Consider the following 23,675-nt stretch of genomic DNA (forward strand, 5'->3'; position numbering starts at 1 on the left):
AATTCAGTGCGATAAAAGTCACAGGGCAGGGGCCAGCCCCGTGGCGTAGCAGTTAAGTACACGCGCTCCGCTGCTGGCGACCCAGGTTCGGATCCTGGGCTCGCACCGACGCACTGCTTGTCAGGCCGTGATGTGGCGGCATCCCACATAAAAAGTGGAGGAAGATGGGCACAGATGTTAGCCCAGGGCCAGTCTTCCTCAGCAAAAAGAGGAGGATTGGCATGGATGTTAGCTCGGGGCTGATCTTCCTCAAAAAAAAAAAAAAAAAAGAAAAAAAAAGTCACAGGGCACTTTTCACTGTAATACTTTCCCAAGAAGTTGATCTCCCTTCTGCTTGTAAAGGATCTCAAGAACACAAAATGCCAATTTAGTTAAAAGTTGGAGCCAATACTCTATTTCCAGTAACAGTGGATCCCGGATCGGTGAGACCAAATCCACAGACTTCCCGAGGTAATGGCAGCCCCCAATTAAAATGACAGTGTAGGGGCCGGCCCAGTGGCATAGCTGTTAAGTGCACGCACTCTGCTGCAGCGGCCCGGGGTTCGCAGGATCGGACCCCGGGCACGCACTGACACACCGCTTGTCAAGCCATGCTGTGGTGGCGTCCCATATAAAGTAGAGGAAGATGGGCACGGATGTTAGCCCAGGGCCAATTTCCTCAGCAAAAAAGAGGAGAATTGGCATTGGATGTTAGCTCAGGGCTGATCTTCCTCACAAAAAAAAAAAAAAATGGTGGAGGCTGTCAGCACCAGCTAACATCATGCCTGTAGAGACTATGTGGATCCTATTATTTTAAAATTCACTTTGACTCATTAATTCCTAATTTAGTGTTCTACTTGAAGAAATGCTATCTGAATGCAAGAAGAGGATCATGACCTTCTATTTTAAAACTGTCTTGCAATAGAATGTTACTTGTTTCTGGGATTCCAATTTCAATCTGAGTTATTTTTGACAGAGCACTGCATGTAGTATCAACATACAGGGCCACAGTGAAGACTGTCTTAATTTAATTTTCTTTTACGTGTTCATTCTGTAATTGCTTCCCAACCACGCAGCTCAGTAGGGTGAGGGACATGAAGTACTTGCAGGGGGTGCTGGCAGAGAAGGACATCTTGTAAGCGTTTTTAGGCATTGATGGGTATACGTGGAACATTATATTGCCAACAGGTTATTTAAGACTGTGCAATTAAAAACTAATTAGGGTAACTAAAACACTGAGGGTTTTAGATCTATAACTTCAAAAAAATGTAAATGATATAAGATTAAAAAAATGACTGCACAGGGGCCGGCCCGGGGGCGCAAGCGGTTAAGTGCGCGCGCTCCGCTGTGGCGGCCCGGGGTTCGCTGGTTCGGATCCCGGGCGCGCACCGACGCACTGCTTGGCAAGCCATGCTGTGGCGGCGACCCATATAAAGTGGAGGAAGACGGGCACAGATGTTAGCCCAGGGCCGTCTTCCTCAGCAAAAAAAAAAAAGAGGAGGATTGGCAGATGTTAGCACAGGGCTGATCTCCTCACAAAAAAAAAAAAAAAAAAAAAAAATGACTGCACAATTATGTGAAATTTTTTGCTTTTTAAAGGCATCTATGTATCACAAGAAGTTTCCAGCAGGGTTTGCAGCCAAGCTGAAGCTCCTCGGTTATTTTGTGCTTCAGGATAATAGTTCTTAAACCTTTCCTCACTTACCTCCCACCAGTTATTCTTAGAGAAGGGTTGGGATGAGGGGGTTGGCAGGGAGATGGCATGAAGAATGCTAGAGAGAAAAAAATGAAATTATGTTAAACCAGTGAGAGAGAGGTGGGGATGAGGAGCATTGCAGTGGATTTGAAAGACCCTGAGCTCTACAGTCAGATGTCCCCACATTTCAGTGCCGGCCTCACACCTGCCCTGCGTAAGGCACTTACACTCGCCGGGTACCAGTTTCCCTGCCTGTAAGATGATGATGATGACCGCAGCGCCCGCTCATAATTATGCATGGTGGGTATAGTTAGTAAAGTGTTTTCCACAGACCCTGCGTGAAGCAGGACATCCAAGGCCTGAATATTGCAGTGTGGTGTTTCCCTCATTCCCCCCTACACCTTAGCCTCTATGGAGTCTTCATGAGAGAACTCCTGGACACTTCCACCTGCTCTCTGCCTTCTGTGCCTGCCTTTGCTCTGGGGTAGTTGGGGCAGGGCACAGACAGTGGGCAACACGATGGTGAGAGATCAGCCTCCTTGGGGCATAGTTCCTCCCAGCATGCAGAACGTGGCAGGCCATCCTCTCCAGACGGAGTCAGCAGGAGGCAGCGCTGCCTACCTACAGGTAGACATGGGGGATGGAAACAGTAAAATGCTTAGTAATTACTATCTTTTTAAAAAGTGTCTGCCACCCAGACTGCTCCTGTGCACAGCACCTGGTGAGAACCACTGCTCTAGGATATGACTATTTTAGGTTGTTTTTAATTAAATGAAAACATTGTTTCCAGGCCCAGCATACATTTGCCCACAGATGGTGGGTTGGATCACTTTGAATGTTGCTGGTCTAAAACATTCTAGAAAGTGGGAAAGCACCTGCTTCCCAGGTCACTTACGTTGGTTCTAAAACATGCTGGTTTGCAAAGGAAAACAATGGTCATTTATGTCATTTCTTCCAGAACATAATTGCTGAGCATGAAATTCGTAATATCTCCTGTGCTGCCCAGGACCCAGAAGACCTCTCAACATTTGCTTATATTACAAAAGATCTGAAGTCCAATCACCACTACTGTCACGTGTTTACTGCCTTCGATGTGGTGAGTAACTACCCTCTTTGGACAGATTAAATATTTCCCCAAATGTACCTGGATTTTATTGAAAGCTCAACTTGCAGTTAAGGTACTTGGCTTGTTTACCAAGTATTAAGGTATACCTGATGTAAGGTATATTGCAGACTTGGCTTTGCTGAGATCTGTCTAGAGTTCCACTCACCCATTAAATTTGGAACTCTACTTCTACCTGGTATCTGAACTGTCCTTGCTCAACTGCTGACTTCGCCTTTCACGTCTGACAAATTCCTTTCTTTCTCTGGCACCAAAATAGAGTAAAAGTCTTCCAGCCATCTTGTTCCTTCGTTGTTGTCCGTCGGTCTCTCTAGTAGCCATTTCTAAGTAGTGAGGCATAATAGTTTAGGTTTGTTTGGAAGAAAAATAAATTTCATTGCCTCGTAAATATTTGTGGTTTTCTGTATTGAACAGTAGTCAAATTAGACATTTACAGATAGTAATTGGGAACACCAACATTTGGCGCATTTGCTTATTCAGAAGTTAGTCTTGTAATGACGTCCTTATGCTGTTATACCACTTACAGTCCCATTCGTCATTAAGTCTAAAAACTAAGCCATATATTACGAATTTGGAAAATGAAAGCAATTCGAGAAAACAATAGATGTTCCTTTAACATGTGTATATACCCTCAAGATAGTACAGATTGCTTGAGAGTATCTCTAACTCTCATTCTGCATTTGAAGCAGACAGAACAGATATGGTTGTAACCATGAAATAATTTGTAATCGGAAGAATTTTAAAATGTCACTTTAATTTGATAATTCTGCTTTGCTCCATGTGTTTGAAACACACATTTAAAGAATTACCCAGAAATTGCAGTGTAATATATTCTTGGGAGGCCAGCCCACAGTTCAATGTCAGGGGTAAGACTGCTTGAAGCAATCTTTTTCAGTTCTGACAAACACCCGCGGACCGACTGTAACCCAAAATTCGCACCATCCTGAGGTATGTTAGTGAGCTCATGTCCAGAGCATTTGTATCATGCTGCATGTGGCTCCTTCCTTTCAGTTTTTGAAGACTGGAAACAGGAAGGAATGTTCATGTGCCTTTAAAAAATTCCTTCTCTTTTGGGAGGCATGAGGAGAATAATATATAGGTGGTATGTGGAAACAGTAAGGACTGCACGGCAGAGCCCTCAAGGGCCACTCGAAATATCTCTGGTTTGCATGGGATCAGCGGTGTTGATTAACGTCATTTTAGTCGGCGTTTACAAGCACATGCAGCATTAGGGTTCTGGTGCCTGAAACATCACTTGCCATTCTTGTGAAATGCAATTGTTTCTTTAAACAGCAAAATTCCATTCTGTCCACATATATTTTGGTTTGCATGAAACACCTTTCTCTGTGGAAGTTGGATTGGTGTCATAGAAAAAACAGGCAGCTCAGAGTTCCCATCCCAACTCAGCTGCCTACTCCCTGATCTTAGACAAGCTGCAGGACTTTTCTGAGTCCCGATTTCCTTTGTCTATAAAACAGGTACAGGATTTGTACCTCACAGGTCTTCATCAGGATTGAAATGAAGGAACATATGTAGAGCGCTCATAAATAATAGGTGTTCAGTGTTAGTTCCATCCCACCTCTTCTCTCTGCCGACATCACAATTAACACCTGGCCCTTTTTCTGCTAAAAGACATAAGATAGATTTGCCATAAGTCTATTTATGGCCCCAAGTTTTTCCACTGCCCTTGTCAAATAACTTAAAAAATAGAAGCAATATATAAAATAGAGATAGTAGAAAGAAAACATTGACTCTTCAGGCCTTGTATTGGTGTATTGCTGCTATATAGTGTTTTCATTGATGTCAACATTAATATTCTGATACTTTTCAGGATAAGTTCCAGTCTTTCCTTGAGTATTGGAGCATTTCTTTCTAAATTGGTTTCTAAAGTAATCTATAATTAATATGAGTATCCAAAATATTGTTCTACATTCAAACTAAAAATGATACCCATTGGCCACCTGGCCCCTTGAGTTTTTTAGCTATGTATGTGACCCCAGAATACTGAAGTGAAATATGAGGAAAAAATAGTCAACTATTTAGTTTTGTGATCAATGTGATATCCCTGATACATCTGGAAAACGTGTGGAGAATTGCTTCATCTTTTATCTTTTCATCCAGATGTTTGATTTAATGTAGACATTCACTAGCTTAGGATTCTGGTAACAGCTCCAAAGGATTTTCATCTTATACCACAAATCCACCAATTTAATCCCCTCTAGGTGAACACAGTTTGTCTAACTTCAAAAATAGCAACAAAGGCCACCAGCCTTGACCTGGGCCTTTGAACAATTTTGAGATGCAACAAGCTTTGCTTGCACTAAAAAAACCCTCTTTGAGCATGGATTTTTTATCTTTATGTAGGGCAGTTCAATATTCAGTCCAGTCCTGAAGCCTTGAGATTCTTTTGATATGAGTCAGTCCCCTGGGCTGCCCAAATAGCAAAAAAAAAAAAAAAAGAATATGTTAAGTATACATTTAATCTTTTAGCTAATATGTATGAGTACATATTCATTTTTAATTGCAAAGCTATTGCCACATTGATATTGTAAACCTTTTATGGGTGACAAAATGTTTTTATGAATATCTGCTGTCATCAAGAAAATTCAGTGATGTCTAGGATGATAGTGGTTTATGGAGAGTTAGATTTGAAATTCAGAGCATTTTCCCATAGAAATCCTGTGGTCTGAGAAGGGAGGCCCAAGCCCCCCTACAAAAGCCAACATGTAAGGTTAACAGAGTTCACTTGCTGTGGGACGTTGCCGAGCCTTTCATATGCTCAGACGGCCCATGAGTGGGCCATGTTTCCCAAGTTCACTTGGCCTTCGTAGCCCTTTATGGAGAGCACCTTGCAGGGGTGGCATTCTGCAGAACACACTTTAGGAAATGTTATACTTTATGAGCTATAAGCCTGTTCCTATTACTTAGAACCTATGCTAAATTCAGCTGATGATATTTTCAGTTTTAGATGAGACATAGATGCAAATAAAGACTAGAGCAAAAACGGAATTAGAATTCCCAAGAAAAAAGCCAATATGTACCTGTCGGCAAGCACCAGACCTACGCTGAATTCTAGACTCTCACTCCTGTGGCAGCTGATTTCTAATCACATCTCTAACTGGCTAGGCCTGGAATACATCTCACCCATTGTAGAACAGAAGACCTCCCAACTCCACCTTCCAGGCAGTGAAAACCTGGGAGAAGAGGAAGCAGTAGGACTGGGCAGAAAAGAAGGATGTGTTATGAGACTAGGAGTTGTAGGGGTTAAACATAAATTCAGCTTTTCTGTCCCCTTCTCTCGTCTCAAATGAGTGAAGGGGAATTAAGTGCTGCTAGGATTACATGAGTGGGAATGAGTATTTCAGTGTCCACCAGATCCCCAGGCTGCAGTGACCATCCTTAGAAGGCCACTATAGGTAAGAGACAGACATAACCAAAGTAATTTGGAAACTACCATCTTCTATATATTATTCACTTGGTTAGTCTAGGTTTCTAAGTAATAGAATTGAAATAGGTAGATCAGAAAGATTTTGATGCATTCTCTGTGGGAGTATTGGATTTATCTTAAAAATCTGGGAAGGACTTCATTCAACAGTTTCAAAATATGAAAGCGTTTCTTTTTAATACCACTAAAAGCCGTGACTGCTGCTAGACCCTTGCTAATTCTCACTTCTCTCTAAAGAATATATTTGCAGTCTTTGATATTTTTAACCATGCTCATTTTTCTCTTACTTGCAACTCCCAAATTCTGTAATCATCAGTGTGCAGCACGTGGTGCGGCCTAGACTGGGCTCAGGAATATGTAGGGAATGTGGAAGTCATGACGTGGGTGGGCGATGCATGTGGGAGACGAAGCTCCCTCTTTCCTATGCTTTCTTGGCTGAATGTGGGCCATGAAGGATCTAAGCTGGAGAAACAGAAATGACAACATGTAGGAGAACATAGTCAGCGGACATGCGATAGTGTTTCATAGTACTCTGCCAGCAATAGGTGCCAGCAAGCCAAAGCATAGAGGAAGGACACTAGAGTCAACCACGTGTCATGATCAATGAGACCCACGCCAACTTCTGACTTTGGCTCTGCTATGAGTTTCTTTCTTAGTTTTCTCCTCACTTTAATGAAGTTAAAATTCCTGAGCCCTTTATTTTTTTTCCAGTTTTCTTGAGATATAACTGACATATAACATTGTATTCGTTTTAGGTGCGCGACATCATGATTTGATATATGGATTTATTGTGAAATGATCACCACAATGAGTTTAGTTAACATCCATCATTTCACGTGGTTACAAATTTTTTTCCTTGGGATGAGAACTTTAAGATCTACTCTCTTAGCAACTTACGCATGTCTAATATGGTAGTGTTAACTATAGTCACCATGCTGTACATTACGTCCCCAAGACTTATTTATCTTATATCTAGAAGTTTATACCTTTTGACCACCTTCATCCATTTCATCTTTTCTTAAACTCTGAGATTATTTCCATGGAGTAGTGTGAGGTTCCTGATGAAAAATATCTATGGCTTATGTTGCAGAGGATACCCCACAAAGTGGGAACTTAAAGGTGCAAAAGAACTTTTGTTATTGTTTCTGACGTCAGTTGACCTCTGACAACTAAATTAATATTGTATGTGGAGCCAGGTGGTCTCTCTCATTCTGTTCCTCGTTTTCTCCACCTGGAAATGGCCCTCAACCTATTTGACTATAATACTATGAAAATACATGGCAATATAAGAAAATATTAAAGTGCACAGAGCCCTTAAGATGGAAGTGTAACACTTTCCCTGGCTAGTCTCCCACTTATAAAGTAGCAACCTACAGGTAAGTGAAAGCCACTCCCGGGCCCTGTGCAACCAGCTGAAACTCCTCAAGTGGGTCACAGGAGGGATCCTGCTCCTGAGAGCAGTGAATGGCCTGATCGAATCAAAAAGGCCTATGGTCCTTTTACACCACCACTTGTCCCCCCACCAAAGAAAGAATAAATAAATACTGCCAGGTCGCGCTTATCCATTTCTTCTCTTCACTGGCATAAATCATTGAAAATTAACCAAGCCATAAAGCCAAAGATTGGTGGATGTCTTTTTTCTCTCATTTCTGTTTTTTGGGGGGGAGGATGGGAGGGATGTTATTGGTGCCTTAAATAGATCTCATTTTTTTGTAAAGTTAGATAGAAGGCATTCTGAAATTTTTTTTCACAGATTGTCTTGCAGCATTTATAGGTGTGTTCATTCTAACTCCCTGCAAATAACTGAAAATCAAATGTCATGTTCAGGGTGTGGCCTTTAGGATCAGCCTGGTTTTGAACCCCAGCTCAGCACTTCTTAGCTTCATAGCTTTCGCAAGAATGCCTCTAATCCTCAGTTTCCTCATCTGTAAAATAGAGAAAACAATAGTACCCAGACCTATGGTTATCTTAAGGATTAAATGAGTTTCCAGCACATGGTGTTCAGCCATGCTTAGCTGCCAAGGACAGGAGAATAGTAGTGGTTGTTATGGTGGTGGTCGTATTCTTTCTTGTTGTCAGACCCTGGGAGAGGAGTTATGTCCCAGTTTGGGGTTGACAACATATGTCTGCTGCAGCACTATTCCACACCTGAGGAAAAAAGTCCAAGTCCGTATAAAATACATTTCTTGAGTGCCTACCATGAGTCAGGCCCAGGTCCCTGCTCTCCAGGAGTGCATCGTTCAGTAGAAGAAGTAGGGACATTACAAATAGTTGCAATATAATCATATCCGTGCTATGCTGGAGTTGTGCCAGCACCCAGCGGGGCCGCAGTTCCCCAAGGAGGAGCACTTGGCCTAGAAGCTGAACACTTCGTCTGTGTGAACGTGTGGTCCATTTGGAGGTGTGACAACTCACTAATTCACTTGGGAATGATGAGCTTGGGGCATCAGACAGGCATCTGCAATAAGCAAGAAAAAGTCATTTATGTTTACTGTGTTTCTTAAGCCAAGGAAATGGACTTGTCCATTGGAGAAAGATTTTCAACATCAAGGGTTAAAATAAAGAGACTTTTGAGTTTGGTAAGTGCGACATCGCAAATCAGTAAAGGGTTTTTGGTAGCGTCCGCTAGGAGCTTTTCCTTGTGAAGAGTGGGGAGAGGTTGAAATCTAGCAATTCTCTCTCCTGCTCCTCCTTTCCCCAAATCCCTGCCAAGTAGCAAGATAAAGAGCCATCGTGTTTCCCTTCTGCCCTGGCAGGCCAGTCCCTCCAGCATGGGTGTGAGAGGCCTGCTGTCCAGCCACCTTAGGCTGTGGTTCCATGCGGACAGGTCACCACAGGGCACAAGTGCGTGATCTTCATGGAGAACCTGGAATGTTAGAAGAAAGCAAGTCATGATTTGGCGAGCAGGGTCAACCTGTTTGCCAAGTCTTTCGCTTAAGCCAGTGCGCACTCGTGTACTCAGGGTGAGGCATGAAGTTAAACCTTAGCGGATACAGTGGAATGCCCTGCCAAAAATCTGGTGTTTGAAGAACGTTTAATGGGATGCAAAAACCATTCATGATTTAATGTTGCATAAAAAAGCAACTTCTTATGAAACTGCACATAGAATATGATTCTAATTTTGTTTTAAATTTGCATATATAAATATTCATATAGCATATAAAAGTATTTGTGTCTATATACAAATGTAAAAATAAAATAAACCAAAATGTAGCCTTGGCTATATCCCAGCAGTAGAATTTTACAGGTGATTTTTTATTTTCTTCTTTATGTATTTTTGAAATTTTCTACGTGTATATAATTAGGGGAAATATAATTCCCCTGTTATAATTAGAGGAAAATATTAATTTCATGATTCTTTTAGTTAGCTGAAATTAGCCCTAAAGAAGTTATCTGCATTTTGGCCAGTTGATATATCAGCCCTGGACCAGATAGGCATCTTAGCAGAATGCCTAATATTTATTTCTAAGTGCTGAAGACCTATGATTGGGCAGTATTTATTTCTGTAAATATAATCTATCAAGATTAATTTCTGGCTTCTGCTTGAGAGAACTAACTATAAGTAGAGCTAAGGAGATGTCAATGAATTCTGGAATATTCCCAGAATATTCTCAAAGTTATTTTTGCCTAAAGACGTGGGTGAAACAAGTTGTAGATGAAGCTTACCCTAGGTCTTAAAAAACAAGTACAAGCAAAACACAACCAAAAGAGAAATTTGGCTTCTTTCTGGAGCCCCCACTGAGGACCCAGATTGAAAAACACTTTCCTTTGTCTTCAGGCCCCCAATGGCATTGCGTGCATTTGTTTGGCATTTGTTCATCCTGCTCTGCCTGTGGGAAAGGAGACAGGACAGAATTGGCTCTGGCCATCCATATTCACCATTGTCTCATCCTTGAGGTGCAAGTCTTCTTATCTTAGGGACCTACTAGGCAGCTTCCTTTTTTCAATTCCTCCAACAAACATTTGTTGAGCACCTGATGTATCCTAAGTCCTAGAGATACAAAGTCAATGAGACTGGAGCCCTCAAGGAGCTCAGCCAGCTGGGGAAGTTGGAGCTATAAGGAGAGAATCCTGGTAAGTACTGTGCAGGGGGGAGAGCTGTGCCCGAGGTACTGTGGAGCCACTTGAGGAGGGGCACCTGACTTAGCCTGGGGGTCAGGAAAGGGGATTCAGAGATGGCTCCTGGAAGATCTGATGCCCCAGGTGAGTCTCCAAGGATGAGCAGTCTCACTAGGCAAAGGTGAGAGATGGGAAAAGGATGTATTGCCAAAAACAAAAGCATTAGACAAAATACTTGGCTGTTTGGAGTAGTTTTGGGAGTGATTGTTGCAATGAGGATGTCCTCTGAGATGAAAGCCAGCCCCCTGTCACTGCACCTCTGAGTACTGACTGGTGGAGTGTTGAGCCCTGAAGTCTGGCCTTTGCATCATGGGCTACTGTTTAACATGGCGTCCACTGTACATACGTCTCTAAACTGAATCCATGGTTGGCTGGGTAGAAGAAAGACAACAGCTTCTAATCTGAGAATCGTGGGGCTCCCAGGGTGGAAAGGGACCTAAAGGTCACCTGGACCAGACCTCCTTCTCAGTGCCACCTCCTCAGTGGCAGTGATGGGCGCCATAGGTAGGTAGCCTATGGCGGATTTAGCCCATGCCCGTGATCCAGGCATGGTCTTTATTCACCAACACTGGCGTCGCAATCCTCTGAGGCTCCTCATATTGCCCTTGGCTTCTCTGCTGCACCCGGGGCTTCCACGCACTGACACAGCCCTTTCCTTGAGTGTCTGTGTTTGCACCCTCTACAGGTGTGGGTAGCCTCTGCCGACCCCTGGAGGCCAAAGAAAAGCCACGTCTGGGCTTATAGTTTTCCAGGGCTATGGAACTAACACATTTATTTGTTCCTTCGAGTCCAGTCATTGAAATGTGGTGGTTGTTTTTTTATTGCTGATGGAAAGTTCTGGTAGATCAGAATGGTCCATTTGTAAATAGCAGCCTCCCAGCCTGGACCAGCAGGGCCCTCTCCCTGTGGTGTCACCTCCCCTCTCAGCTTACTCCTGTTTTGTCACCTTCACCAGACAATGTGGAGGCTCATGTCTGATGTACCTTGTCAGCCATTTTGGCAGTAATGGGTTAAACAAAGTAAGTTCTCAAATAAACATCTGAGTGAACACATGGACACCATTTTTACCATGCCTCCTTCCATAAAGGATTGAAGGCAGCCTACATTAACAGGTATGATAAACCTGAAAATAGAGATCTACACGGATTGGTATTAGGGAAAATACAGACTAAAAGGAATATCAACACCAAGAGAAAAGTTTTAATATCAATATGCAGACCCCAGATTTCTACATAGCTTTTACAGCTGAGCCACAAGTTTGGCTCTGAGCTTCCTGGAAGTTAAGGCAAATAGGGAAATACAGTCATTACATGCTTTATATTTCTTTGAAAGAAGAGTAGAATCCATCCTCTCAGAAAATAAAACTTTAGTCTGAAAGAACGTTTTGTCCTGGGTCTCCATGAGGGGATATTGTGTTATAGTGTCTTCGCCGACATTCATACAGTGAATCTCCAAAACACAAGATGGTTCCTTAGAGGGTCCCTCAGTGAAAGTGGGGGCAGAACACCAGCAGACTCATGAAAGGAATAAGGCAGGATAGCCAGCCCAGTGGCAAAAAACATGGGCTAATCTGAAGTCAGATCTGGGTTGGAATCCTGGCTCTGCCCCTTATTACCTATGTGAACTTGGCCAAGTTAGTCAGTCTCAGTGCTCCTGAGCTTCTCACACGTGCAGTGGGGATGATCATTCCTCCTCCATAAAGTGGTCGTGAGGGTTAGATAATCCACAGGAGGCACAGAGCCTGGTCCCTGGGACGTAGTGAGCAATGTCATGTGGTAGTTGCTGCTGCAGCTTTACCATCATTATGAGAGAAAATAAAATGTGGTTCAGGTTCATAGGTGGTCTGACCTGGTGCAGGGATCAAACCCAGCAAAGCTACAAGAGTGGACTCACTGCATGTCCATAAGGTAATGTCCATGTACAACATTTTTTGGCTGGACCTGATAGAAATTGGACAGTAGAAGGTTCGACTCTTTGCTCTGTACTTGGAGAATAGGTATTGGGGTTCCAGGTTAAAGGAAGAGCTGAGCATTCTAAAATTCAACTAAGCAGATGTTAGAATTGACATCCAATGTGAAAATTGAAGAAAGAGGCTAAACAACATTCTTGGCCAAATGGATGGCCAGCCCTGCTGGTACACGGAGGTGAGCCATGGTTTTGCCTGGATTTTGCCTGGAAAACAGTTCCCAGCCCCCTCTGAATGAAGAGGCACTCAGAACACCACAGTGATGGATAAAGAATGAACAAGATTATTTTGAACTAAAAGATTTTCTCCTGTTTTTGTTATCAAAATAGAAAAGTTTAGTATTTTTTATGATTGTAGAAATTATTCATCTTCATCTGAATAAAATTCAAAACAGGCAAAGAGGGCCGGCCCTGTGGTTTAGCGGTTAAGTGTGTGCGCTCCACTGCTGGCAGCCTGGGTTCGGATCCCGGGCGCGCACTGACGCACCGCTCCTCCAGCCATGCTGAGGCCGTGTCCCACATACAGCAACTAGAGGGATGTGCAACTATGACATACAACTATCTACTGGGGCTTTGGGGGAAAAAATAAATAAAAGTATTAAAAAAAAAAAACAGGCAAAGAAATATAAAGAAGAGAAAAATCATAATCTCAACACTCAGTGATAACTAGTAGTGACCTTTTGATATATACCTGTTTTTTATGCATATAGACGGATACCATCTATGTATGTATACAGACATTTTCACTTTTAACTAGTCTTTTAACCAGTTTTTTAAACGACTCAATTTTCATTTTAAATGGCTGCCTAGTGTTCCACTGCAAAGGTCTATGTAGTATACTTAATCAGTCCCCTATTAATGAAAGTTTTAAACACTATAATGAATATTCTTGCACATATGCCATTGAACCCTTAAGACTAAAAGATTTTTCAAACCAGTAGTTTCCAACATAGAAAAATCCTAGTGCTGTGCCGGTTAATATGAATTAATTACCTCGGTGGCCAGAGCTTTTCCTTGGGGAGGGATTGCCCACAATCTATGCTGCAGCTTTTCCAATACCAAATTGATGGGTGTCCTGCATGCAGCCTCAGCGCCTAGGATGCAGGAGGACAAAGGGGGACATCTCTGTCTCTCTCCATGAGCCTCCCCTCCCCCACGTCATTCAGTGAGCACTTCCTGGACCCTGGCTATAGGCCAGGCACCGGCCAGGCACCAGGGACACAGCCCTTGACACCTGGAAGTAGCTCAGTGAATATCCGTGGTGATGCTCAACTGCAGTCCTGGCTGCCTTAAGGAGCCCACAGTAAATACAGGCTTGCCTACACGTCTCCAGTTTGCATAAGAAAAACAAGTTTGCATCCCTGGATTACAATTAGGATCTATCCTTAAAATATGATGGCTCTTCAGGTTCCTCTAATGCAGCAATTCCTAATCCACAGATCAAAATCCCTGGAGGAGAAGGGAAGGGAAGGGCTTCAGAGACTGTGATGTGCCCCCTGGGCAGTTGTCCAAATTAAATTGGGATTCCCTGCCTCACCCCAAAGAGCCTCTGCTGGGAGGGAGTGTGGCTTCGCATCCCTCACATCATCCCTCAAATCACTGATGGGGCAGGCCTTGGGCTGAGAGTCCCCGTGTTGATGGTTCACATCCGGTCATAGAGGACAGCCTTTGCCCTGAGGCTTCCTCTCCACTGTCCTGGCATGAGATCCAAATTGCATGCCTTTAGGTACCCTCATCCCAGCTAAGATGCATCAACCTCCCAGGAGGGTCTGTATTTAATGTTTTTAAACTTTTTTTTTCCCCAACACTTTGCAGAAATCTTTTATTTTATCTGAATTGTAGTTCTAAGGTGTAGTGGTCGAGAACACAGCCTATCAGAACACCTGGATTCAAATCTCAGCTCGGCCAGGTGTTGGCTCCATGAGCAAGTTATTTAACCTCTCTGAGCTTAGTTGTCTCACGTGTGGAATGAGAACAGTAATAGCCCCACAGCGCAGAGTTGTTGTCAGGATTAAGTAAGATAGTCCATGAAGCACGTCATACGGTGGATGGCACACAGTAAATAATCAGTGTTGGCTGGTATTGTCATTAGGTTCAATATTATTATGAGTGATTCTCAAAACATTCTAGTAAGATGGGTACTGCATATGTTATTATCCCTGTTTTAAGATAAAAACTGAGGCTCAGAGCATGCCCTTCCCACAATCACCACCCCAGGACCACAACAAACACACTAGCACACGCACACGCCGGCACACACATGCTTGGGTCCCCTTCTTTCCTTGGTGGTCTGTGCAAGGTAGAAAATAGTCAAGGCCAGTTGCCGTAATAAGTGTGATCCTAGGAAAGAGACTCATGCTGGAAAGGCCAAGGCAGGTGTTTTCTAATACGCTGGGGGGGGCAGAAGGAGCCAAGGTCAGAAACCAGCCGGGTTACAGCGTTTGAGAGACGTGAGGTCGTGAGAGTAAAGCCCAGTGAGTTTGAATTTATGCCCAAGCGAAGTCGTAACTAGAGATGAGAGTGTGGCTGTGCCAACTGAAAAGGACATTCCAGCTCTGGCGTGTGTGAAGGTAGTGCTTACTGTGACCAGGATGGGTCACAGGCATCAGCTGCTTCCCCGCAGCCGGGGCTGGGGTGGTGGCTCAAGGACTGGCCTCCTGCGACTGTGTCCTGCTCATCCCAGCTCTGAGGCTGACACTTCCTCTTCCTGCCACCTGAGTGAGGGTCCAGCCGGCCTTCTTTAGCATCGCATGGTGTTCCAGTTATCTATTGTTGCTTAACAAACCATCCCAAAGCTTAGTGGCATAAAACATCCATTTTATTATGTTTACAATTCTGTGAGTCAGGAATTTGGGTGGAGCGTGGCAATTTTGCTCTTCTCTGCTCGACAATATCCAAGGCCTCCGCTAGGGTAGCTCAGATGGCTGCAGATGCTCCGACAGCACGACTGGGGCCATCTATCTGAGCCTTGAGTCCACTCCACGTGGTGTCTCTTGGAGCTCGAATGTCCAGGATATTCCTTCGCTCCATGTCTGGAGCCTGGGCTGGGATGGCTGCAGCTGTTTCTCTCCAAGCAGCCTCTCCCCCGGGCCAGCTTGGACATCCCCATAGCGTGGTGATCTCAGGGTGCCCAGACTTTCTACATATGGCTGGTTTCCCTCAGAGCAAGTGTTCCAAGAGGCCCAGGCGGACGCTGCAAGACTCCGTGCAATCTCCGAAGTCCCAGCATGTCACTTCTGCCATATTCTTCTATTTGGGAAACTCAGTAAAGCCAGTCGGGATTCAAGGAGGTACAGGAACAGCCTCGCCCTCTCAGCAGGGGACATCATGGTGTATACAGGGACAAGAAGAATTGATGGCAGCTATCTTGGAGACAAGCTACCACACATGGGTAGGGTTAAAAACACGGGCTTTTGAGTCACAAATATTGGTTCATATCACAGCTGTGTAACTTTCTAGCTCTGTGATGTCAGGCAAGTTACTTAACCTCTGCGAGCCTCAATTTCCTCATCTATAAAACAAGAATAATGATATTCTACTGCAGATGGTTTGGTAAGACTTAAATGAGATAAATCTAGTGCTTGGCACAATGCCTAACACCTATGAAGTCCTCACTTAATGGCAGCTATGCTACCTCTAGTAATGACTAGTAGCATTGTTACTCCAGCTTGTCATTTGGATAGTCATTCATTCATTGAGCAAGTATCTACTGAGTGCCTGCAGTGTATCAGGTGCAGTCTTAGGCGCTGGCCTCCCCACAGTTGCAGTGACAATAATATATGGAAAGCAGAGACTAATTGGGCTTTCAGGTTTTTTGAGCAGCATCACTGGATCTTCAGTGCCAGCCAGCATCACTGGGGTCAGCAAGCCTGGCTCGAAGGAAGAAGCAAGGCCTTGTCACCTGAGCCTCTCTGACTGCAATATTATTTGTGGCCTTTCCCCAGTGGAGTCTCCTGCTCTCACGATAACTCGCCTCCCATTTTAAACAGTGGGGATGTTACTAAGGAGAGGCAGGAGAAATGAACCTTCCTCCCCGTCCAGACGTGTGTCCTCAGGTCCCATCTGATAAGCGTCTGTTCCCCTCCACAGCACTCGACATGCAAAAGCCCCATCGGCAACAGCTGCTCCTCGTGTCTCGTGCCCATGGGCCCTCCCTGGTGTCCAGAATCGATACCTTAAATGCTAAGGTGACAGAAAGTATAGGAAAGGTAACAATGTCCAACTCTTCACTATACATAATCATAAGAGAAGAACTCTGTAAAACATTCTAAAATAAAAAGAAAAGCAAGACGTCAAGGAGAATGCAAGTCAAACCAGGAGAGGCCATTCGGCAGGAAACCTCAGGCCCACAGTCTGGTCTCTGTCTTATCTGAGCAGCTTCCTAACACCAGGAACTAGTTAAAAATGAAATGGCAGAGCTTCTAACCCAGTACCTTTCAAAAGCTTTAGGCTTCCCATAATAGTCGTGTGAAAAATCTCACTTGCTCAAATGAGCATCTTTTTACTTTTATTTGAAGACACTGGGGCCTTAAGTAAATCTCACTTTCAGGAACTTGTTTTTAAGTGAATGATAAAGGAATTCACACTCATTAAGCTCCACTGTTCCAGCATCTAAAAGCTGCACGTTATAGAATCATTGGATCTGCCGTCTTTCCCTTAGTCCAGTCGCCCACCCAGAGCATGAATATCTGCTACACATCCCTGACAGATGGACCTCAGCCATCTCCACAGTGACGGTTAACAAGACCAAGAGCCCGCGACTTCACGTGGAGACTACAGAAGTCAGAAGCCCCAGTCCGCCTTGCAGAGGGGACCCATCCGCGCTCTAGGAGGCAAAGTTGACAATGATGTGAGTGCTGAGTGTAGGCAGGCGAAGGGTTCAGCCCTCTGTGTGGTGATGGCCAGAGCTGTCTGCCAGCCCTCCTCCACTGTCATTTGTTGGTGCATTACTAATTTACTAGTCTGACTCATCCTGGGAGGCAAACACCGGCTCAGTGTTCTTTGCAGGAAGTGCTCGGCTGGCTGTGCGAGGTTCAGTGTCTCCAACAAGCACACATCTGTCGTGTGGGGCCATCATTTCTTAACAAGTAGCTCAAAGGAGAAGACACATCCTCTATCAAACCAACTCTCATGCTCAGAGGCGTTTTTCCTGCTTGGGTCTCAGACCATAACAATCTGGCATTGGTCTGTAATCTGGTTGGTCCAGAAAACCATGGGCCTCTTCCATTTGGCCTCTGAAGGCCATCTTGCACCTCCTTCTCCATCTTCATCAACTGGAAACAATCTCAAACAGTTCTCCCCAGAATCGCAGGAATTCTATGTCTAGGGGGGCAGGGAGGGAGAGGGCATAGATGCAAAAGCAGCATAAGCAGAATGCTATTCCCGTGGTTTTGAAAAACCATGAACAGACATTCTAGGGACATTTATCAGAATGCAGACTTGGGACAGAGCACGCCTGCTCTCAGCTGGTTCGGGGATTTTGAGAAAGCTCTCTGTGACGGATAGGCATCCACTTCTTTGGTGCTCTGTGACCTTGGGGGTGTTGTCGAGATTCTGCCTCTTTGGGGTCAGACAGTGTCATGTTTTCTCAGTGAGAGAAGACAGGGTGGAGCTGTGCTTGGAAGAGGAGGCAGAAATCAAAGATACATCTCTGGAGAAGAGAAGAAAAAGCTAGAAGTCGTCTCGAGAGGAGTGATTGAAAGTCCGAAGAAAAGAACCTTTCGCCCAGGCGCTGCTTGGCATGGCAGCCGGGCCTGACATAATCTCCTGTCTCTCGCTGATTTGATGATAAAATATGGAGTGGACCCACAGGGGAGAGCAAGCACCTCAAGAAATAGATGGGTAATTGGCTCTGTTTGCTTGCTCGCTGCTGTAGCTGTGAGACGCTGCACCAGCATGACTAATGCCTCTCCCCTACGCCTGAATTAGATTCTGATTGTGTTTCAGAGATGTTCACTGAATCACAGATGTTTGAGGTAAAAAGAACCAAACTTCTCAGGAACACCTCCCGTGGAGTGTGTGGGATCGTCCTCACGGGCTTGGCTGAGGCGCCTCCAGAACTCAGCTGCAGGACCAGCGGAACCCCGTCCCTTCCAGGGCCTGGGGAGCAACCCAGCCGCCGGCAAGGGAGCTCTGAGTAGAGTGGGCTCCCGGGCCGGTGGTTGAAGTGGGGAGTCGGCTCCTTAACATGGCAGTAAGCAAGTGTGTCGCATCACTGACTAACGCCCTTATAGACCCTAAATCAGACCTGGAGTGTCCCATTCTTCACAGATGTCCACTGACTCACGGCCACATCAGGTGGAGTAGTTCAGTGTCGTGGCTGGTTCACCTCCCTCGGTGTTCCTCAGCTGCTCAGCTTGCTCCTATCTGTAGCGTGCCCGTAGTAAACACTCCCTCATTTCTCTTGCAGAATTTAGCCTATGAAATCATCCTAACGCTGGGACAAGCATTTGAAGTCGCTTACCAGCTCGCACTACAAGCAAGAAAAGGGGGGCATTCCTCCACCCTTCCAGAAAGCTTTGAAAACAAACCCTCCAAACCCATCCCCAAGCCCCGCGTTAGCATTCGCAAGTCAGTGGTAAGTAGAAAAGATGAAAGTGTTCTGAAAACCTTGAACTGGAGGGAGAGGGGGCTGCGAACGGGACCCTTGCGTGGTGTGGGTGCCGTTTAGAACCCAGGGCCTCCCTCCTTTGTCTTGCCCTTGGCCTTCTCCAGCTGTGTCCATTATCCTCTCAGCCCAGTCTCTGCAAAGTCTTGGGGGACCATCTGCCTGAAGCTGGAGGCACCTGAGAAAATTCCCCTCTCTGTGTCACCGCGGCAGCCCCGTGAGGGGGACTGGGCGCTGCTGCTGTCCTTGGTGAATCTTTCCTGAAGGTCCAGGCAAGCTTGGGAACGAGGTTCCCCGAGGCTTCTGCTGCCATCCCACCAGGGGGCAAAGCCTCTCACAAGCCCCTGGCCTGTACAGAGGTTGGCAGGTTCACAGTGAAGCGTCCCTGGTACCCAGCTAGAGGGAGCGAGAGGCAGAGGCTGTGCGCGGGTCCGGTCGTCGCGAGGCCTGCACGGGGCCTGCGTGCTTTCTCCCCGAAGCTGAGGCTTCCTGCCTCGCGGCGACGCTTCAGAGGTGCGGCCCCTCCTCCTCGTCATCTGCCTTCCTCCAGGAATTTCCTCCGCTTCCCTCCCACACGCTCTGCAGACATCCTGTCCTAGCAGACTTTCATGACTTCAAAGCGGCCTCCTCTGGTAGTAGCTACCAGAAGCTGGAATGTTCGCAACCAGCTTCCCATCTGGTTTCTGCTCCCGCTGCCGTATGGCATCCCAGAAACTCTTGGGACTCGGGGCAGGCAGGCGTCCCTCAGATGCATTGCTCTCACACCCACATATCCTTCCATCCAGTAACTCTCTCCTCCTCCCCATCGTCTCCTGTCCCCAGAGGCAGGAGGAAATGCAGGATTTTTAATGTTTGCAGTGAGGCACCTCCCTTTGTGACCATGTAGTTTTTGTTTACAATCTTCTTTTTGGCCTCTATTCCTGTCACCATTCTTGGCAGCTTCAGCATCTTTGGGGATGATCCCCAGTGTCTGGCCCCTCTGTTCCTTGGCAGCTCACTTCTGGGATCTTTTCCTCCACCCCACCTCAGCCAGTCACTCCCATGCTCGTCCTTCGTCGCTGACCATCTCCAGGAGCAGCATGTCCTCTGAAATCTTTCCTTCAGACACCACACTCTGACCCCCGATCCCCCACCTCAGCACCTCCCCAACCCTACTGGCCCAATCCTCACGCACTCCCAGAACTCCAGACCTACACGTCCAAGTTCTGCTTCGGTATTTACAGACATCCGAAACTTAGTATGTCCAGAACAGAGTTCTTGATTTTCCCCTCAAACCTGTTGCTCTCTCTCAAGCTTTCCCAGCTCAGTAAGCAGCTTAACCATTCACCCTGTTGCTCAAGCCATAAATCTAGAAGTCATCCTTGATTCCTGTCTTCCCGTCACCCCTATATCCAACCCGTGAGCAGATTCCATCCACTCAACCCCTAAAACATATCTCAGATCCAGCCCCTCCTCTCCATTTCCTCTCTCTCTCTTCTCGGCAAGCTCCTGCCACTACTATTCTCCAAGACTACGCAGTACACCACCTAACGGACTCTTTCCTCCATACGGCAACCGGGGTGATCTTACAACATAGATGAGATCATGGCATCACAGTCCCAAGTACCTGAAACCTGATTTCCCACCGCCCTCCTCTTTGACGCTCAGGCCTTCCTGTTCCTGGAACAGACACAGCTCACTCCTCCCTGAGGCCTTTGTGCCACCTGTTCCCTCCACCTGGCTTAGTCTCCCCGATTTCTGCACGGCTGATCCGGCTTGTCCCTCAAGCCTCAGCTACATGAAGAGGCTTTCCCTGAAGCACCCAATCAGAGGTAGACGCCTAGTGACGCTGAAGCGTATCACCCACTTTTAATTCTCTGTAGCATTTCTTAATGGAGATTTGTTTATTGTCTGTCTTCCCCCACAAAAGTGTAAGTTAAATGCCCAGGAATTTTCAGAATGTTTTTGGGATTATCTCTTAGACTATTGTATTCATTCTCATGTGGGCTGCATAAATCTGTTCATGGCAGGTGCCTCCATCTGACTTTGGTCCCCATCGACTTCTTCCAGAAGAGCACAAAGGATTGGGTGCCCTAAGGGCTCATAGAATATTCTTCTAGACGCCTTCACTGAGAAATGTGAAAATACACGGTGAATAATACTGATGCTCTTTAACTGCCTCAGAGTCCCGTCCCCCTCAGCTGGAGTCCGTGTTCCATTTCCCTTGGCTCCTGTTGATTATTGTTGAGAAATATTTCATGATTCCTAAGAGTATGTGAAGTCCTCCCCACAGCCTTGTGAAGAAACAATCAAATCCCTTTGGAAGGTAGCCGATGGGCACGGGTCCCTCAGCCTTCCGGCAGACTCCAGAGCTCACAGTGCAGGAGAAAAAGGAGAGGCCTGCCCGCAGCTCTCTTGCCCCAGCGACCCTGAGCAGAGCAGGTGGCCGGGGCTGGGGCAGACGTGGAAACACACAAGGATGAGGCAGCAGTTTGGTGGTGAAGAACTTGCCCCAGACCCCTCCTGAGAGCTCACAGCTCAAGCCTTGCCCAGGAGTGGCCTGTTTGACTCTCTGTGCAAGGGGGCTGAAATGGTTTTAACCACTTTATAGCTCAGCTGTTTGGTTCAAGGCTCAGCCTGACCCGGCCCTGCTTACCTCTTCCCCCTCAGTGTCTCCCCTCCCGTCTCCCACTCTGCGGACTGACTGCAAGCCCTCAAACGGCCGCTTTCCCTTACCTCAGGGACTTTACACATGCTGCCCCTCTCCCCCTGCCTTCACCAGGCTAACTCTTGCTTGTCCTCCAGCTCTCCATTTAGACATTACCTCATTCTTTTAATAATATCTATTCAACAAATATTTATTGTGAGTCTGCTATTTACTGGGTTGCCAGGAGCTTTCCTAAGTTTGCGGGAAACAGTAGTGAACAGAACAAACAAAATCTCACCTTCATGAGCATACGTTGTAGAGGAGGATGAACAAATAAACAGATATGATGTATGTGGTGTAAGGATTATGAAGAATAGAGCAGAAGAGGAGAGCAGACACGGTGGGGTGCTGTTTTCTACAGTGTAAACAGGTGAGGAGGTGATGTTTGAGTTGAGACCTGAATGACATTAGGGTCTAAAGCATGTAGGAGTCTGGAGAAGAGTATTGGGGCAGAGCAGCTGATGTGTGTAGAGGCCCTGGGCATGGGCTTGGCGTGCAGGGCGCAGCACGGAGGCCGGTGTGGCTGGAGCACAGAAAAGCAGGCGGGCAGAGCCACCATAGGTCGCCTCGAGGACTGGGGGTTTATTCTGACTGTGATGCAAATAATTGGAGGCTTGAGAGCCGAGGAGTGACATAAGCTGGTTCACCTCCTCCAGGAAGCCCCCTGGCTCCCTGACGTGGGGTCAGTGGCCTTCCTGTGTGCTCACAGAGTGCCCTCTCTTCCCTCTCATACCTCACTGCTCAGCACTGAAGAGTTTCTCGGTCTGCTCCCCATCTGTGTGCCCTCGAGAGCACATTCATGCACCATCCCCCCACCAGTGCCGGGCACACAGTCCATATGCAGTAAACATGTATCAAAAGAACGAACAACTGCTTCTCACATCCCAACATCCCTGAAGTCCCGTCAGGGCGCGGTGTCGGTTTCCCAGCAGCATTAGGATGCGCACTTACACGCCCGTAACAGGTACCGTATAACAGGCATCAGCCTTTCTGTTTTAAAGCAGATCGACCCATCTGAGCAAAAGACTCTGGCCAATCTGCCGTGGATCGTGGAGCCGGGACAGGAAGCCAAGAGGGGAATTAATACCAAGTATGAAACCACGATTTTCTGATACCCACCGTCCTCCCGTCCTGCGGTGCCTTGCACGCCAAGCAGTCCTGGAGCAGGCTTTCCTTCGCGCCTCCATTTCCACTCAGCCCAAGAGGAAGACTGCTCTCTTTGTGTGGCCTTGTCATGGGTGAAAGGCCGCTGGCCATTCCTGGGGACATTGTTTCTGCACCAGTGACAGCAAGTGCAACCAAGACTTTCCAGCTGTAACCCCTAAGAGGCACGAGTTGAGATTTTTCGCTGACCCTCCTGACTCCCCTCCCTGCCACCTCCCAAGGTATTTCTAATGATTCTGCCCCAACACTTGCTTTGCTGTATCTGGGGATAATACCTTTAAAAAAAAGTACAGGGGATCTCTAATACTGCCTAAAAGTATACGAATCTTGGGTTTATTTTCCACTGTCAGCGGTTTTAAAGGTAGCAGCAGAACAGAACTACCCCCATAAGGCATCTGTAAACTCATTATAACACTGAGTATCATTTCATGCAAAAGGACAAAACCCACCCCCTTGATTGCCAGGAAATCCTGTCTCCCAATTTCTATATTTGTGGATTTTATATGTAATCAACTATGTCAGATAAAAAAAAAAAAAACCTTTACATCTATGGATTGATTCAAAATTTAAGAATGATTTAAAACAGAGGAATTTATTATGCACAGAAAAATGTGTCTTGTATTAAATATTTTTATTAAAAGAATGTTTCATTAATGCATTGATAAGAAAACTAGGTTAGCTGTGAGGGATGTTTCTGGTTTCATTTCAAATAACTAAATTCCTTCTGCTACTGCTGAGAGGACTGGCTTGGGTGTGGTGGGTACTGACCGCGCTCACCGGGGCAGGAGACTGGGGCAGGCAGGCTGGTGTCGACCCAAAAGCGCTGACGCAGCTGTACGCCTGCAAAGATTGTTTTTTTAACCTTCACAGTGTTTTAAAGAACACGTTTAA

General features: G+C 46.0%; 1 protein-coding gene across 1 annotated transcript in view; it reads left to right on the forward strand.

Moving 5' to 3' along the window:
* LOC131421775 (ankyrin repeat and sterile alpha motif domain-containing protein 1B-like) overlaps window positions 1-23,022 on the forward strand; it is a 75,285-nt gene extending 52,263 nt beyond the window's left edge. Inside the window, exons 8-10 of the mRNA XM_058568589.1 lie at window positions 2,634-2,771; window positions 18,737-18,904; window positions 22,622-23,022. Coding sequence (XP_058424572.1) covers window positions 2,634-2,771; window positions 18,737-18,904; window positions 22,622-22,732 — 417 coding nt within the window. The 3' untranslated portion in view covers window positions 22,733-23,022. The remainder of the gene's footprint in view (window positions 1-2,633; window positions 2,772-18,736; window positions 18,905-22,621) is intronic.
* Window positions 23,023-23,675: the final 653 nt, after the last annotated feature.

This window comes from Diceros bicornis, chromosome 25, assembly GCF_020826845.1.
Source record: "Diceros bicornis minor isolate mBicDic1 chromosome 25, mDicBic1.mat.cur, whole genome shotgun sequence".
Taxonomy (NCBI): domain Eukaryota; kingdom Metazoa; phylum Chordata; class Mammalia; order Perissodactyla; family Rhinocerotidae; genus Diceros; species Diceros bicornis.